This window comes from Meleagris gallopavo, chromosome 6 (assembly GCF_905368555.1).
Source record: "Meleagris gallopavo chromosome 6, MGAL_WU_HG_1.1, whole genome shotgun sequence".
Taxonomy (NCBI): Eukaryota; Metazoa; Chordata; class Aves; order Galliformes; family Phasianidae; genus Meleagris; species Meleagris gallopavo.
The window spans coordinates 20,532,623-20,551,640 of NC_139409.1; the positions used below are offsets into that span (position 1 = coordinate 20,532,623).

Consider the following 19,018-nt stretch of genomic DNA (forward strand, 5'->3'; position numbering starts at 1 on the left):
CTTTGGAAACATGACTTGTATTACATAGAAATAGGTGAAATTCACTGGACCCACCTTTCCTGCAGCTTCCAGCTCTATTTTATCTTTTTTTGCATGCCCGGCCAACATCTTCATTTCAATCATTCCTGCCACTGCGATGATTGGTACAACAGCTAAAAGTAACAGGGTCAGCTGCCAGCCATAAACTAAAGATATAATAATACCAGTTCCCAGGTTAGCTATGTTTTGGGCAATTAATGCCAATCTGACGCCAGTTGCCTGGGGATAGAAAAAAGACTTTTTTTTTTTTGCCAAAAGAACAGCATTTGAGATCAGAAAAGCATTTTTACCTATATTCTGACTTTCCAAAGAAATTTAGAACCTCCTACTGCAGGTTTACAACTTTCAAAATGGGAGATTCTTAAATTATTTTGTAACAAATTATCTGGTTCACAATTCTTCTCTTCCCACATTCTGAGCACTTAAATTTGCACTGTAATTTTTGATTTGGCTTATGAAGCTAAACAGACATTAAGCATTTCAAGTATTTACGTTTACAATTAAACATTAAAATCTGCCACACTTTTTATATCGTAAATATATATATATGTATGTGCATATCTATCTATCTATATAGCTTATATATCATCACACAAAGCTCAGTGAAGTAGAAAATTTAATGTTTAACTGATATGGTGCAAATAAAAAAAAATTGATGTCTGTCAAACCGAACAGATTTATATACGTATCTTTAAGTAAATAAAATGTCTCTAAACAGACTGCTTCGAAAAATCAAATCCTGATGAATTTGTTTAATGATAAAAAACACAATACAGAATCACAGAAACAGCAAGGTTGGAAAAGGCCTTCATGATCATCCAGTCCAACCATCCACTTATCACCAATAGTTCTTACTAAACCATGTCCCTCAACACCAAATCCAACCGTTCCTTGAACACCTCCAGGGTCGGTGATTCCACCACCTCCCTGGGCAGCCCTGTGCCTGATTACTCTTTCAGAAAAGTAGTATTTCCTAATGTCCAGCCTAAATCTCCCCTGGCGCAGCTTGAAGCCATTCCCTCCAGTTACACGAGAGACATCCACTACAACCTCCCTTCAGGTAGGTATAGAGAGCAATAAGGTCTCCCCTGAGCCTCCTCTTCTCCACACTGAACAATCCCAGCTCCTTCAGCCGCTCCTCATAAGGCCTGTGCTCCAGACCCCTCACCAGCTTTGTTGCCCTTCTTTGAACCCGCTCCAGGGCCTCAATGTCTTTCTTGCAGTGAGGGACCCAAAACTGGACACAGTACTCGAGGTGTGGCCTCACCAGAGCTGAGTACAGGGGCAAGCACAATAGTAAACCTAAAAGGTTTGCTCATATTTGTAAGCATATATTACCATTACAGTTGGGAAATGCATCAGTGCACTCTATCATAGAATCACAGAATCATAGAATGGCCTGGGTTGAAAAGGATCACAATGATCATCTGGTTTCAACTCCCCTGCCGTGGGCAGTGTCGCCAATCACTAGACCAGGCTGCCCAGAGACGCATCCAGCCATGTCATTTTACCATTATGAAAATATTTGATGCTGTCAAAGTGCAGACTGTTAATCAACCAGTCAGATTCCTGCTGCAACTTTCCCATGCATTAAATCAAGTATGAAAAATTCCCAAACCAAATTTTACTTACTCCTTTCACTTGTGAGGCATCATTAGCAAGTCTTGTTGTCAGTGCTCCAGTGCTGTTTTTAGGATCATCAAACCAGGCCATGTCCTATAATAAGAAACATTTTTCTTAGGACCAGTTTTTGTGTGTTTAATATAAACATGAAAGTAAAAGTGAAATCTTTGTAATACAACTGAACACAGTGTTAGAAAAGTGTGTATCTGGCAGTATATAATTTCTGTATATTTAAGTCTAATTCCTTCATTGGACAATGGATATCTTAGGAAGAAGTGCATGTGTGTGGATGACCTGATGCATATGCTGCTACTAGGGAGTAGGATGGAAATCAACCTGTGGGATTCTCAGAACTAAAATATACTCTTCCCTACAGCTGTTGAAACTGCCCCTTCTTGAGTCATATGACTCGTCAGTCACATTCCTTCCAAATTGCAAAGCTTTTTGGGGGTGGATTAAATGTTAAGCATTTTAAAGGTAAAAACTCTTAATTCATTGCTTTGTTTCTCTCAGATTGGAAAGGCTTATTTGGAAGCTATGAAACAAAATAAATAAAAACAAAACAAACGAAACACTACAACCAACCTTGGCCTATCCGATCAAAGTCATTTGTTACACTGTTTATAACTTTTTCACCATGAGATCAAATATCTAATTTCAACATCAATGTGTAACACTAATCACATGAAAACCTGGTGATCCAGCACATGCCTCTTTAAACAGCAAGACCCAATTGCAATATTGCACTTTCTTTAGATTTTCAGCTGACCAATAATTCATAGTTATTCATAATACAACAGCTTTCTGTCCATATTGCAAATAGTTACGTTTCACATGAATCAAGTTCTGTCTGCATGTAGCTTTATGTGCAAGTCATAAAAATCAGAAAGATATTCTCTATTTAAAAATCTAAAATAGCGATCCTGAAATCATGCAAAAAAAAAGGCCAACTTGGTTAACCTCAGGAATTACTTACAGTCATTAAGGAAATATATATCCCTTAATGCTCTGAAAGTGGTTTTAGATTTCATTGTTATTGTATTAATAAACAATAAATATACATTTAAGAATTCTTTGAAACAGACATTCAAGACATAAATAAAAACATATCTGTATGTATCACAATTTAAATTGGACATTTGAAGGAACAATTTCATAGTAAGATGCACAGGGGACAAAGAGCACCAAGAAAGCAAAGCATGCATTTGAAAATATAGTAGGATTTGGCTTGCGGTAACATTAAGCAATAGTAACTTGACTGTGAGTCTAAGGCTTTACATGGAGTACACAGAAAGTTCTTACATTGACTTAAAGCATTTTCTCTGCAGATTATTTACTTAATCCCATATAATTAACCAAATTGTGTTTCTAAATAAATTGAAAGAAGCTCCTTTGTAGATGAGTCATAATATGGTAGAGTAAAATAGAATACGGGAGGCTACAGTACTAACACAATTAACTATCTTTTAAAAAAATGGAAATTAAAATATTTGTTTTCTTTACCTGTCTCAGCATTGCTTTAAATGCCATGAATCGAAGCCTCATTGTAAGAATTTCTCCAGCTTTGCCAAATGCAAAACCCTATTTGAGAAGAATTACAGTGCTTAATGTACATCAGATTGTTTGTATTTACTCAGTAAATGTTTTAGATATGTTATCTCTACAATATCAGTAATGCTGTTGTGGTCTCACAAAACATGTAAAAGTACATTTCATGTTCATAAATTCTAGTAGTTCCACAGCACAAACATTCCATTCCATTATCATCTGAACACTTTTAAGTTGAGCAGATTTGTCATATCTATCAACAACTCAGTCCTCTACTCTCAAGGTGTTTTTGCATACATGTACAGCAAGACGGTTCCATAAACAAAATGAAGTTTTTACAAAAAAAAGTTTGTGCTGCTCTTCACCTTCTAATTACATATGCTCATTTAATGGATAAAACTATATAAATATATTCAGAAATCATGACACAACATATTACGATAAATCTTAAAATTATAATAATTTTTATTATAAGATAACTACAATGAGGTCAGAAAAACTATAATGAATCTATAATAATGATACATACCTGAACAAAGAAAGTAAAAAAGGAAATGATCCCAAGTACTAAAAACAGCAGTGAATATAAGTTGCTCTTTTCTCTCAAAACTTTTTCATCTTCTTCGGAAAAAATCTATAAAATAATATAAAATGATATTTTAAATACTATCAGTTTAAACAAGAAATAATCTAAAATACTCCCATGGTTCTAAATAACTATTTTTGACTGTCATTTTCATTAACAGAAAATTTGAGTAAATGCTACATTTGCTTGTGGACGGAAGAAGAAAATCTCAGATTATAAAAAGATTTTTAGTATTTTGTAAATTTTATATAGTCATTTTCTGCGCTTCATCCACTCCTCAATTTCATAATCCAGTGATTAAGACCTCATTGAAAATAAATTTTATGAGCTGTATAGATTTTTAAATATTTTATTTGAACTTACCCCTATAATTTCTGAAAATATGACTGCAAATGCAGGTTGTAAAGCTCCATTGATAACTGCACAGAGAGTTCCAGCTACAAAGTACGGCCATTCCTTTCTGTTCAACTTCATAACTTTCAGAAATGAAACTGGAGGTAATTCTTCTGCCTTAAAGAATGAGAAATTTGGTAGAAAATACATGTACGCGTTTGGAGAAATATGGAGAAAAAATAGGAATTAGCATTAAAATTCCTACTCCCGTGATCAATTAAGGGGAAGTCAATGTGTAAACTTTTTAATACATAAATAATTAACTGATTATATTTTTATTTTTATGATGTTAGTACAAGAAAGAAAGAGCTGTTAGAATATATCTGTGATTTCTTTTATAATATTTTAGGTTAATTATTTCATGTTCATTAATCAATTGGTATCAATGGTTTAGTGGTGGCTGAATGCATTGCTCACAATGTGTAATCCATAAAAACATTAATTCAAATAGTTCTCCACCAAGCAGTTTATAACAGATGGCAAAGTATTTGTGGATGTTCATCTGATAATCATCTGATATTCCAGACTTGTTGAAAGACTTGCTGGCCCAAAAGTATTGTTTCTAACCCAAAAATGAATTTTTAACTGATATTGACAAAGTCTGTATGCTGTACAAGTGTATCTATTTGTTTTATAGCAAATCGTTAATGGTGAAGATAACAAAACTAGTTAGGAATATTACTACTTAAACGCTATTTAGAATTAGAATAATTAGAATAATTTAGAAGATTTCTATTTTGTTTCACTAAGGGCTATCAAATGCTTGTTTCTTCTTGCACATTTCTAGGGCAGAAGTAAGAATTAAGTTGTAATACGCTGTTGGAAGGAATTCACTAGCAGTTCTGCAAAGACACTTACAGATGAACTACCTTTCCCATCAGTATCATTTGGTTCTCCTGGCCTTTTCATGCTTCTCCGAGTTGATCCTCTTCTCAGTCCTCTCTTTAAGGATTCATCCAGATTTGACTGAGATCCACTTCTTTTGACACTGACTGCATTCTCATCTTTTTCTGATGATGGATCTTCAGTTTCTATTGCCTAAAACAGGGAAGAATATAATGCTAAGATCACAGAATCACAGAATCACAGAATTGTAGGGGTTGGAAGGGACCTCTAGAGATCTTCGAGACCAACCCCCATGCCAAAGCAGGTTCCCTACACCAGGTCGCACAGGTAGGCGTCCAGGCGAGACTTGAATATCTCCAGAGGAGACTCCACAACCTCCCTGGGCAGCCTGTTCCAGTGCTCCGTCACCCTCACCGTGAAGAAGTTCTTACGCACATTCGTGCGAAACTTCCTGTGCTGCAGCTTATGTCCGTTTCCCCTTGTCCTGTCTCCACGTACCACTGAAAAGAGACTGGCCTCACCGCTATGGCCGCCACACCTGAGATATTTATAAACCTGGATCAGGTCCCCTCTCAGTCGTCTTTTCTCAAGGCTAAACAGACCCAGTTCACTTAGCCTTTCTTCATAGGGGAGATGCTCCAGGCCCTTCACCATCTTTGTGGCCCTCCGCTGGACTCATTCCAAGAGATCCCTGTCTTTTTTGTACTGGGGAGCCCAGAACTGGACACAGTACTCCAGATGAGGCCTTACCAGGGCAGAGTAGAGGGGGAGGATCACCTCCCTCGACCTGCTGGACACGCTCTTCTTAATGCACCCCAGAATGCCATTGGCTTTTTTGGCCACGAGGGCACACTGCTGGCTCATGGCCAACCTGTCGTCCACCAGGACCCCCAGGTCCCTCTCTGCAGAGCTGCAGATTAATAACGCATATAGAGTTTTGAACTTTCAAAATTATGAGAAAATAAAATTAATTGAAGTCACAGTTCAGAGGAAAGAGATAAGGGCAGAGTAATGCACGTTACAAGCAGATATGAAATACTGCGTTATATTTGAGTAGATCTCCATATTCAGAGCTAGATTCATTTATGAGTACACAACCTCTCAAGAAAATATTTACAGTAAGTGGAGGTAAGAGAAGTGGAAATATGAAATCCTAACAATGTTTTGAATTCTATGAACCATTTGCATTTATCTTGGGATTTGAGGGACACACTGTTCATCCATGAAGTGAGAAAATTGCCTACCTGTCAATACAGAACACTGTGAACAATTCTTGACTTTAATTCAAATAGAGAAGTCCAACAAGAAACAAGTCAAAAAGAGACTGTGACTGAAAAATCTGAATAAACTGAAAAAGTTTTGGTGGTATTTTATGCAGTGTCTTTGGCGGAAGGAATAAGTATCTATCTATTCTTACTGGTTCTTGTGCTATTAATAAAAACTTATTTTTTTTTCTTTTGTTCTGTATTTTTCTAAAGTATTCCAAGTTATAGAAATTGTTTTTATTTTCAGTCCATTTTACATTTCTACCTTTTTCTCATTATCACATGGACCTGAATACAAAATTATTTTGACTCTAAGATGACCAAATGCCTTCTAGATATTTTATTAAGAAATATTTTAATTGGCCTTGTTTAACCCTTTTAGTCTGACAAAGTGAGATATTTATTCAGTGGGTGTGGTGGTTATGTATTAAAATACCTGCCACAGAAAGCTAATAATCTAATTATAAGATGACAGTGGGATGTAATAAAAGACTTTTTCTTCACTTATTAATACATTTCTGATATTTATGTTTGATTTTTAATTTCCAATCTCTTTGTTTCTGGCTATGTAACATTGTAAGTGTATCCATTTTTGCACTCATCATAGCTAGATTATTTTCCTTTTATTTCTGTTTGTTTATTTTGTTAAAAAGAACTTCAGCATAAAGGCTTATAATCAAACACTTTAAATATGCATACCCTATCCCTCCAGTAATCCAATACCATATTTTACTTTTTATCATAGGCTGTTGATAATAGCTTTTTAATAGGTGAATATACAATAACCTTGTAAGTTTCAATTCCTGAAAGGTTTTAAAATGTAATATCCTGGGTTAAATACCTCTGATGTGAAATCCAGTTATTTCATTCTCTAAAATATTTTTGCTTGTGAAAAAGCAGACTGCAGAATTCCTACAGAATACTTCTGAGAGCACAAAGTAATTATGGGCAAAGAACACAAAAAAATAAAAGGCAAAAGCAGAGAAAAATGTACCTGCATGTTCACAAGTTTGTAGTAGATTCCCTTTTTTTCAATCAGTTGAGAATGATTTCCTTGTTCTGTGATAACTCCATTGTCAAACACAGCTATAAGATCCGCATTTCGAACTGTTGACAGACGATGAGCTACTACAACTGTGGTCCGTCCTTCTCTTGCCTAGATATAATAATAGTTAAAAAGTATGTTCAAAAGAGTTGATCTTTACATTAAGGTTGAAAAAGACCTAATGGAACTATTAAAATAATACAGAAAAGAAAATGTAAGTTTTAAAACAGTTTGAAAAAAACATTTCAGGAAGTACCTTACAACCCTAGGTCTTCTGCAATGGCATAGAAGGAGCTATTTTTATAAGGTAATCTGACCAAGAAAATCTAAGTAACTAACTTTTACATTAAGTGTATTTCCATCAATACTTCTCCAGAAATTGTCTTTCTCTGCCGAGCACTATTATTCCAAATGGCACCAGCAGAAAGCATTACAGTACTGCAGCTGAAATAGAATCTGTCTGGATAAAATTAGAACAACATTTGGTAGTCTGGCCCCAGAATAAATGTAGAGACTATTGTGTTACATGAGGGATCAGCTATCTCTTAATGAGATAGCTTACCATGAGAACAGAATGAGAATCCAGAGGTATTCATATTAACAGAAGGAAATGATTTCTTGGAGTGCTTCCTGATGGATCACTGCTACAAACACGTTACAACATGCTGGTAGCTCTTATTCTCTCTGTCAGGCTTCAAAACGAATTAAGTAGGTCACTGACAATTACATATATATCAACAGGACTGATGATGGCAGGAGATGTTATTTACACTGAGAATTTTTTTAATGTAAGAATAATAATGCAGAAAATATAATTACAATTCCTCACTTGAAACAAGATTCTTCTCTGTAATACATGTAGAAACCAAAGAAATTATCTGTACAGAGAATATTTGCCAAATCATTGCTTACCTTTTGGATTTTAAAGGTCTTGTGATTCTTTCAATAAAATTCTGAAGAAAAGTACATCTTAGGCTCCTTTTTACCTGTTTTATTTCACAGCAATACTGACCTTGTCCAGCGCTGCCTGCACAACGGATTCACTCTCAGTATCCAAAGCTGATGTTGCCTCATCAAGCAGAAGAATTTTAGGATTGCGAACCAGAGCACGAGCAATTGCTATTCGCTGCTTCTGCCCTCCACTCATCTGTGCCCCTCTTTCTCCAACCACGGTTTCAAACTTCTGCAAGACAACCACGCACATTTCCACCAACACTCAGTGGCACGGTCCTTTCACCAAGGAAAGGCAGTGTACAGAAAAGGCACATCAGTGTTAGTAGCCCCAGCAGCATCTTCTCTTCCTCTGAAATACTGCATGTTAAGCATCCGCTTAAATATGCCTTCCTGTTTGTGTCCCTAGAACTCTCACAGTTTCCTAAATGCTCATCCAGCCATCGTTTAATAATTTAAAATTTACACCGTTCTCAAAAGTTGCGAGGAAGCTCTGCACAGCTCTGCATATTCACAGCTGCGGGAATAGGTTCCTCTGTTCAGGAGATGCCCTTCTGAGAAACTCTTTGCTAAGTGAGTAGGTTGAAAAGCAATTATTTCAGCAGGACAGCTGGCTTGCTTACCTTGGGGAGCTTCATGATGAAATCATAAGCATTAGCTTCCTTGGTAGCTTTTTCAATTTCTTCCATGGTGACATCCTCACGGCCGTAACGAATATTTTCTGCAATAGTTGTAGCAAACAGCACGGGCTCCTGGTTCACCACACCAATAATCTCCCGCAGATATCTTACATTCAGGCTCTTAAGATCCTGCCCGTCGATGGTAATCTAAAGCAGGGGAAGCAGACAAACACCACTTACTGAGTGCTTTTGTCAAGAACTCTTTCCCCAGCCCAATGCCTGTCTTTTTTAGGTGAGACTGGACCGTGTCATTTGAACAGGGCAGTGAGACCAGAAGCTGACTTCTTACAGCTGTGCCGTTAGAACACAGAGCAGTCTGCTCGCTTGAGAGTCTTACCGTGCCTTCCTTGGGGTCGTAAAATCTCTGGATGAGCTGAACAGTTGTACTTTTTCCACAGCCGCTGCCACCAACCAGAGCTACTGTCTGGCCACAGTTAATCTTGAGATTCAAGCCTTTCAGTATCTGTGCATGTAAGAAAGATTGCCAGAAGCAAAATGTCAGTGTAAACTTGCAGAAATTTTAAAGACTTCAGGAAAACATCCTTCATATTTACAGAAGTGTATAGTACAGTATAAAATTTAAAACCATGTGAGTTTAAATTTTTGTATCACTGGTGAGTCATGCTAAATTTTCTTCATGATTACAACACATCTGATTCCATATAAATACACTGTACAACAAACTTCACGTCACCCATATAATGAGCCAATTTATATGACAGGAAAATAATAATATGATTACTACCTGTACCTAAAATATAGCAAAATGAAACAATATTCCCATATTATGTTGCTTCAACTTTTCATTCAGAACACCATGTAACCTGTAGGTATGATACCATTGCATAGTAAAAGTCACAGCTTAAAACTAATAGAATACACTTCATAGTGTTCTGGAGGGAAAGTCATTTTGCTAAATTTGAAGTGTTTTTAGTTTTTCCCCTGTGGATTGTAATTTCTGGAAGGGCTTCTCTACAACTGTAAAATTTTATTGCACAGTGTATAGCTTCCGTATATCATAAAATATTCGTTTCACAGGCATGGAAGATACAATACTGACCTGCTTACCTGAGTAGTGTGAATATCTAACAATGAAAAATAAAAGAATATATTGTCGTAATTTCTACTTTTACTTTATTGAGACAACAGCTGTAAAGGAGTCAGTACAGCTCTCACTACTTTATGTAACTAATGTGGTTGGAAATATTTACTGAAATGGTGAAAAGAGTATTTTCTCTATTTTTCTCTTCCTATGCTAGTTCTATGGAAGGACTAGTCTGCAATGAACTATTCAAATCTGGTAGATAGCATCCACATTAGGGCTAAGTGCATTTTTCCATTCAGAATGTACAAACATGCACTGACACATTCCAATACTCTCCAGTACACTGCAGCCCTGTGTCCTCGTCAGCATCTTTTCCTAATTTTCTGTCCCAAACACTACCACTGCCTCTTCACCCTTGGTACCAATATCTATGCTTCTCAAGTGAAATATATCTCATTCTTTGAGGACAAGAAAACAGATAAGTAACTTCTAGTATGTCTTACTTTGCTATGATTATTCTAGATCAAAAGAAGAGGTCCTTCATAAGTAATAATGGTTAAAAATGCATGAAACTGTCTTAACCTTCTGGCCATAACGCTATAAAAGATTTAGCCTACGGACCTTTCTTAGAACTCAAACAAACCTAATGTAGGAAAAGTAGCAATGGAAGTTGCTCTAAAATGTTTGTATTACAACTGATTTCAGTGTATGATTGTTATTATCTTTTTTCCTATATTAAAATAAAATAAAATTAATTTAGGCTGTTTCTAAGAGAAAACATAGAAGAGAGAGTAAGGATGGTTGAAAAATCTGTCTAAGGAAGTAGGAAGTATCTTGAAGTCTTCATGCCTGACAGTTATTTTGCTGTACTTAATCCTGTTGCAAAGAAGAAATAATTTTACCATTTGGTAGCTTAAACTTAAACAGCAGAAATGAACTCCTCAGAGTTATTTGAAGTCCCTTTTCTTCTTTACAATAATTAATTTATATGGCACTTTTTAATAGCTTGCTGTAGCCCTTACTTTCTATAATTTTGTCTGAAACCAGAGGGAAGAAATTTCTTTGTTCATATCATACTTGTATAAACTTAGAAATGAGATCAATAGATGTCTGTTCACTTATATTTCTATAGGAAGAACAATCAAGCACTTAATTCACCTTCTTGATAGAAGGAAAAGCCAAAGTCTTTTTATTTTTGTTTTGGCCTACCGAAAGTAAGAAACATCCCATTCCCTAGATCAGTGATTTTCCTTTGAGGTAGGGAGGGAAATAGTTACGTAGTGCAAATACACTCATTATTAAGGTATTTTCAGAATTCATTCTAAGTCTCTTTGTTTATGACAGCACATGCTAAGATGCAAAAAATTCTAGATTAAGTCATTATGATGACAATATTTTTACTTTATTTAGGAAATCAACCTGGAATGGTTATATTTTCAAGAAAATTTTATTTATTTCACTTTTTATTTCTTAGCATATTATCTACATTTCAAGTTTCATTTACAGTACCTCAACATCTGGTCTGGATGGGTAATTGAAGAAAACGTTTTGGAATTCCAAGTTCCCTTTAATGTGGTCTGGTTTGTGGCCTGCATCTGAATAACTGTCAATTTGAGGTTCCTGTGAGAAATAAAACAGCAGAGGAAAAGCTTATTTCCTAATGACTTTTTTTTTGTTGTTCATAGGGACATCCTAGAATGTATCATTGTTCTGTAGAGATATTAAATAGAATTTTAAACCAATTTAGAGGAGACTTGTGAAGCATGTAAATTGCATTGTTGGCTGCCTCATTACTACACTGATGAGTTATTAATGCAAAAATAATTTTTATGATTTTTCCTTTTAAAATTTTATTTGAATTTAATACATCATCTTTTATATATCCAGTATATCCATTGCTAGCTGTACTTTGAGACTCATTCTACAGACTGATTAACCTGAACAGATCACCTCCAATGAGCTGCTCATACTCTGTTCATTGTGAGCTTTGTTCTTTCTGCTGAAATCATCTTTGTGGGAAAGAAATGATCCACTGACTATTAAGTAGAAATCATTCAACAAAGTTCTTAATTGCTATCATTTTCATTATTATCAAGGGGTAGGCTTACAACTCAGAGTATGTCTTAAGAACAATTCAAAACCTGTAATTGCATGTTACACAACTTCATTAGCTTGTAAAATCACAGCATTCCCGATTTTGGACTCTGAAAGCACATACCCAGATTAGCAGGTAGTTTTATAGATTTGCAGACACTCATGCTGCTTTTGGTGCCACTACTGTCCTTCAAGCTTATGCTCATATACCTGCACTGGTTGTAATCACATCTCTATCACTTTAGTTATAGGAACTTTTCTGATAAAAACATTACAGGGTATCTACAACATTAACTGATCCTGTGATCCAGTACTGTGTCTTTGAAACAAGAACTCTAAAAGGCAAAGTGGAAATGACTAATAATTTTACATTCTATCCGCATATATTTCTATCTTGAGGAAATAAATGATTATTTTTGCACTATCATAGTTGGGTAGAACTAGAAGCTAACTATTGCAGTAAAATACTAAAGATGCAACAGCAACAAACAGCCTTTTTAGTAATTAAAAATTTACCATAAATATTCACAATAATTTGCATACAGGAAAAATTAATTATTTACTCTTTTTTTGCACAGGATCTAAATAAAAATGTTGATTATCCTTCCTTAAATAAGCCTCCCATATGGAGCTGAGGTTAGAATTAATGTCAGATTTTTTATACCACAAATAGTGCCTGCACTTTAAAAAGAATGGTCTCTGAAAGGTCTTTAAAAAGGTCTCAGAACAATGGTGGGATACTCACATTGTCAATGATATTAAAGATTGCATAGGCTGCTCCTCTCGCATTAGCAAATGCCTCTATGCTTGGAGTAGTTTGTCCAATACTGAAAGCTCCAATCAGTACAGAGAAAAAGACCTGAAATAAATGTTCATGGTGACACATAGCAAGACTTATTAAAGTAGAGAATTTCATTTATTTATATTAGATAACTTTGGGTCAGTTTAAGTAATTGACAATTAAAGAAAAAATGAAAGGCTCTCTCTTAAATAGAGAATAACATTAAGAAAAGGCCTTTTTAAGAGCCAGATGAAAACTATAATTCTGCCCAATGTGAATATTGCAAACAAACTGATGACTGAGAATAAAACTTTCAAAATTTATGCCAAAGAAATATATGTACACTTGATGTTTCAGGGTTTATTGTACTACCACATTCTTTGGCAAAAGATTTCCCAAATACCTAAAAGTATATTTCTACTTCAAGATGAATATAGCTTTTGATGGATCAAAACTGATCTGCAAAGCACATTCTGCTTTCACAGTGATAGGGTTTATTTCTCTTTCCCACCACAAACAAATAAATATTTGTCCTATTGGAATTAAAGAAAGTGAATGCAAGCAACCAAGAAAAAGAAAACAAAGCAAACAAACAAACAGAACAGATGAAGTAAAAGTATATTATCTGCTTAGAGTAACATACTAGCTTTCAGCTAGTTTCAAAAGACACACCTCAAAGAGAGGTCGTACCAATGCCCACATTAGTATGTTAAACCAGAGGTCCATCACATCGGTCATTTTTCCCCAACAATGGCCATTCACAGATGTGATACCTAAAATAAGGCATGTAAGAACAGAGCAGGGTGCTGTTCTACTTCTCCCTGCTGTTCTGATAGACTCTAACTGTATTCAGATCAGAGGATTTCCTAAGGCAGTTTGGTTTTCTACATTTAATATCTTCAATGAATTTTAAAGCGTATATTTTGTCCAGCCATTCCTTGAACACACGTAAACTAGCATTCAAACATTCTTTGGCAAAGACTTCAACAAAGCTCTACTGTTTACTGCATGAAGTTACAAAAAACAACATGAGTCATTGTCTGAACACGATTGAAATGTTTTGTATGCCAGCCTGCCTTTACAAAAAAATTGGCCTTGCTTGGCAAAGATTCCAAAGAGCCAATAACTCTTATCAGATACATTTTTTTTGCAAATTGGACTCATTCATAAGCAAAACAAACTAACAAATAAACAATAAAGCATGCACTTTTAAGAGATGTCCTGGCTGGGCTTCCTCATGGTTGAAGAAATTGTATTTTTTGCCACATTTCTTTGATAGCTCACACAAAAATAGAATGGTTGCCTCACCAAGAGATGAACTGAAGTTATGATGAAGTTATGCTTTTCTTCCTTTGTAAAATGGTGACATATTTTCTAGTCTTATATTACTTCCCCTTGCTTTTTATGAATATTGAAAAGAGATTCCAGAGGCTTATGGAGCAAAATATTAGTATCAATAAACAGATGTATTTAAATCACAACACACTTCAAAAAAATCTTTTCTTTCTGCATCCTGAAAACAAATTCAGTCCCACGTATCTGAAAACAGCAACTAGGAAGGGTACTATACTTCAGTTTCTGATGGAGCTCTTTCTATATCAGTGTGAGCTTATGTAAGTCAGAGAAGATATAACAAATGAAAATAATACATGTTTAATTTGGTTTGATGTTGATTTTGAAATACTATCAAAAAAACATGTAGACATAATTATGACAATCTTTTTCGTTAAGAAGAAAGGAAACTATTTTTCCAATTTGAAACATCTTTCTGAATAAACTCAATCAAGTTCCCAAAATACACTTAGTGTAATATTTCTGAATATAATTGAAATGTTACTGATAAATACTTACTGTAAGAACATTGCCAATAGTGTAATCATCGTTTAAGATCAAGGTAGTTCCATACCAGAAGGCCAGTGCATATGATGCATATATCAGTAAGAAAGCAGCACCCATAGAAATATTAGATGTAATAGCCTTTCTGATTCCAATGCGTTTAGCATCTTCTAAATTTTTATGGTATCTGAAAAAAAACCCAGAAGTTTGAAATAACTCAGAAACATACCATGTTACATAGCACCCAAAACTGTGGATGAATTATTGTAGGTATTATAAGGTATACAATGCAGAATATAATACCCTAAGGAGGCACAAAGGCAAGCCTGGTAGTCAGGCATAGAGATAACTTAAGATAATAAAAAAAAATGCCAACATCAGTAGATCTGGCAGACAAAAAAAAAAAAAAAAAAAAGGATATTGCACTCAGAAAGGGCATGTGAGTCCCTTAAATAACCCGGAGTTGAGTGAACTCTGTGAACAATTTGTGACAGGTTTTGAGATTATTGTTGTTAGCTTAAGATAAAAGGTTAAGACACATCACAACAGTGTTTTTCTGCAGTACAGTGGAAATAGAAATATTGTTTAAAAGACCCCTACGATGTAACCAGATTACCAAAGACACCATCATTGATTCTCACGGCAGGACTTTTTTTTGTTAAAGCTGTCACTTACTGTTTGAAGTAGGTTATGCAGTTTCCAGAGTAGAGAAAATAGCTCAACTTAATTTGTCAGTTTCTTAATTTGTCAGTGTCATTCGACACACAGAAGTCAGTAACAGAATTTCCAGCCCCAGAACCCACAAGTGCAGGAAGTGGAGTGTTTACTTATTTGTGCAGATTTTCAGCAGGGAAGATGCACAAAAATTTGAAACTATCTGAAATGAGTACTTCACAATAGCTGATGAAAGTAAGCATTGCTCTTACCTTTTAATTTCTTTTTCTTGCCCTCCAAAAGCTATTACCGTACGGACTGCACCCAGAACTTCCTCTGCAACAGCTCCGGCTTTTGCATATGCAGCTTGCTCTTTGTCGGTGAACGCAGTGAGAATCTAATACAGGATAAAATATTCTGACTTAAGAAAAGGAGAATGATCTCAAACACTTAACTGATAAAAAACACTGTAAAGCCTTTTGATTATATTATGTACAAGTGCAGGAGTGTTCAATATCGACAGTCTTAATTACATTATGAATTCAGTCAGATAGTTCAACATCTACGGGGTGGATTTTCCAGTCTGCTTTCACCCAGCGCAAGAAAGTAGATGACTGCTTATAGTGAGCTGGTGGGTCTCTTCTCATGCAGACCTCCTCAGCCCATTCTCATCATTGGCTACCTTAGCCAGAGGGCTCAAGACTTACATTAATTGGCCACACTCCGCAAAGACTGTCAGCTAGAAGATAAATGTGGCAAATGTCTCTCTACTCTGACATCTTCCCTAACACACTCACTTGGGAAAAATAAAGCTTAAATCATCTTTGAAATTTAAGGGAAGTGTACTACACAAACTGAAGGCACTCCAATCCCATGTTAATTCTCTCATTTAAGTGATCACAGCATGGTCTAATTTATTTGAGTATTATCCAGGAAGTGCAATTATTCCTTTCTATAGAAGGAATAAATTTTTAACTGTAAGAGATCTGTATTTTACTGGTATGAGTTGTCTCCTTCTCTGTATAAAATATGCGATATTGACAGAAACTGCTTCCAATCCACCAAAAGTATAAAATTCAAACTACCCAAGGGCATTTATACACAGTTCAGCTTATGTTCATAGATGTTCTCTAAAGCCATTGTAATTGTTCCAAGCCATACATTCCAACGGTAAGAATACAGCTATGTAGATTTATGTAATTATCTACTCTGTAAAAGAACCTAACATTGAACATATGTCAACCTACCTTTGCCCAGATGGCTGCTGAAAGTCCTAGGACAGGACTGACTGCAAGTATTACAAGGGTTAATTTCCATCCTCTTACAAGACCAACAATAAATCCTGCTATAAAAGTCGTTTCTGACTGAATAAGCAATCCAATTTTATCACCTATTCCTTCATTAATCTTGCTGACATCACTGAAAAACAAATTACATTTAGACACAAAGTTAAATGTATAAACCACAGAAAAGTTTTCAGTTTTGTTATATGGGCACCTGTGTAGAGAAAAGCCTTTATTGTCCAGTGAGTTACCAACAGTTTGTTTAAAGATAGAGCAGAATGTAATGTAGTCACAGGAAATTTCTTATTTCATTTGAGAATGTAATACTATAAGAGTGCCTCTGAGAAGGTTGAAAATTGCTCACAGTGCAATGTTACTGTCACCTTTTTAATCCTAAAGTTTGGATCTATTTGGAAACTGTGAGATGTCTGGGAGGAGCAGCTGAAGCCATTCATGTAAGCAAGGAGAGAGGAATAGCTTGTCAAGCAATGAAACTGTTTACACTACTTCAGTCATCACCTTGCTCAGCTCCCAGTGTGCACAGAACTTTGTACATTTTTTCATGATGTTAATCTTAAACTATGCAGCTCTCACCATGAGATTCTTGTATGAGATTCACAAATAAATAAATTCTAAAAATAAAAAATAGAAAATTCTTACAAGCCATACATACATATTAAGGTGAAATAACACTGCAGAAGATATAGTATACTTACTCTATGAGACGAGTGTTAAGTTCTCCTGCATCATTTACGTCAAACCATCCAATTTCCTGTCTCATAATTGCGTGAAAAAAATTTTTTCTAATTTTTTTAACTTGTCGGCCTGCTGCCAGTGTCCAGAATGAGGTCTGGACATAAGCAGCAACAAGAACAGCAGCTGCTATTGCAGAATAGTAGTATGCATATCTGCAAGAAGAAAAAAATAATTACCTTGCTAGTATTTAGCTTGGCGACCACTGCTGCTGGTTAAGATCTGAATTAGAATTTATGCCTTTATACTTTTCTTTAAAATTTCCTAAATTTCTATGAGGAGTAATTGATAATGGTTTTCAGAGGTGAAATAAAATAAATCATGCAGCTACTAGACAAGAATTACCTTTTCTTCTTGGCAGCATAGTATAAAAAAACTAAAATAATCTCAGATGATTATTTTAGAACCGTATTTCAGACCAATATCCTTTTTGCTTAAATGTGTCATGACATTTCCATAAATATCATAGCATTTTTTATTTAATACATACAGGCCTATTCCTATATCTTATGTGTTATATTCTCATGCATTTATGTAATATAACATGCTTGTCTATAAAAAAATATATATGCATGCATGCTATAAATTTTTTTATACCCATTTGAGAATACATCTATTTCAAGTAAATGCCACTAAAAACATTGTAACAGATATTTTACTTCTAAGTGAATTCAGTTCTTTGCCATGAGCAAGGTATTATATGAAAGCTAAGGAACATGTGTACCAATGTATTTGTCACGCTGAAGTTGATTTTGATCTACAGTTTTCAAATGTTCAAACAGAATCAAATCAGATATGATTTGAATCAGAAGTGGTATAAGAACCAGTTTCTGGTGTATTTAAACCAGAACAAAATCAGAAAAGTCATGGAATCATAAAATGATAGAATTGTTTGAGTTGGAAGGGACCCTTAAAGGTCACCTGGTCCAACTCCTCTGCAATGAGCAGAGACACCTACAACTAGATCAGATGCTCAGAACCCTGTCCAGCCTGACCTTGATTGTCTCCAGGGACGGGGCATCTACCACTTCTCTGGGCAACCTATGCCAGTGCCTCATAAACCTTATTGTAAAAATCTTCTCCCTTATATCCAATCTAAATTTCCTCTCTTTTAATTTGAAATCATCTCCCCTTGCCCTGTCACAGCAGACTCTGCTAAAGAATCTGTCCCTTTCTTTCATACAGCCCCCCTTTAGGTACTGAAAGGCCACTCTTGAGTCTCCCCGAGGTCTTCTCCAGGCTGCACAGCCCCAGCTCTCTAAGCCTCATAGTGGAGGTGTTCCATCCTTGCGTTATTTTTGTCACCCTCTCCTGGACACACTCCAACAGGTCCACATCTCTCCTATCCTGAGGACTCCAAATCAGGACACATTACTCCAGGTGAGGCCTCACCAATGCAGAGGAGAATGGCAGGATCACCTTCCTGACCTGCTGGCTGTGCTTCTTTTGATGCAGCTCAGGATACAGTTGGCTTTCTGGGCTGCAAAGGCACAGTGCTGGCTCATGTCTAGCTGCCATCCACCAGTACCTCAAGTTATTTTTGGTAGGGCTGTAATTGAATACAAATGAATGTAGCTGAATCTAACTGAACTGACT

At 35.7% G+C, this 19,018-nt stretch overlaps 1 protein-coding gene across 2 annotated transcripts in view; it reads right to left on the reverse strand.

Annotated features, from left to right (window-relative positions):
- The window catches only part of LOC100303709 (ATP-dependent translocase ABCB1), a 46,780-nt gene that overhangs the window by 7,938 nt on the left and 19,824 nt on the right, over positions 1–19,018 (reverse strand). For both annotated transcript variants that reach the window (XM_085227363.1, XM_010712600.3), the window contains 16 exons: positions 17,386–17,577; positions 16,634–16,805; positions 15,659–15,783; positions 14,748–14,919; positions 12,861–12,974; positions 11,531–11,641; positions 9,314–9,439; positions 8,920–9,123; positions 8,358–8,528; positions 7,295–7,456; positions 5,048–5,227; positions 4,160–4,306; positions 3,740–3,844; positions 3,166–3,243; positions 1,672–1,755; positions 55–258 (listed from right to left, as the gene is read on the reverse strand). In XM_085227363.1, the coding sequence (XP_085083489.1) occupies positions 55–258; positions 1,672–1,755; positions 3,166–3,243; positions 3,740–3,844; positions 4,160–4,306; positions 5,048–5,227; positions 7,295–7,456; positions 8,358–8,528; positions 8,920–9,123; positions 9,314–9,439; positions 11,531–11,641; positions 12,861–12,974; positions 14,748–14,919; positions 15,659–15,783; positions 16,634–16,805; positions 17,386–17,577 (2,347 nt within the window). The remainder of the gene's footprint in view (positions 1–54; positions 259–1,671; positions 1,756–3,165; positions 3,244–3,739; positions 3,845–4,159; positions 4,307–5,047; positions 5,228–7,294; positions 7,457–8,357; positions 8,529–8,919; positions 9,124–9,313; positions 9,440–11,530; positions 11,642–12,860; positions 12,975–14,747; positions 14,920–15,658; positions 15,784–16,633; positions 16,806–17,385; positions 17,578–19,018) is intronic.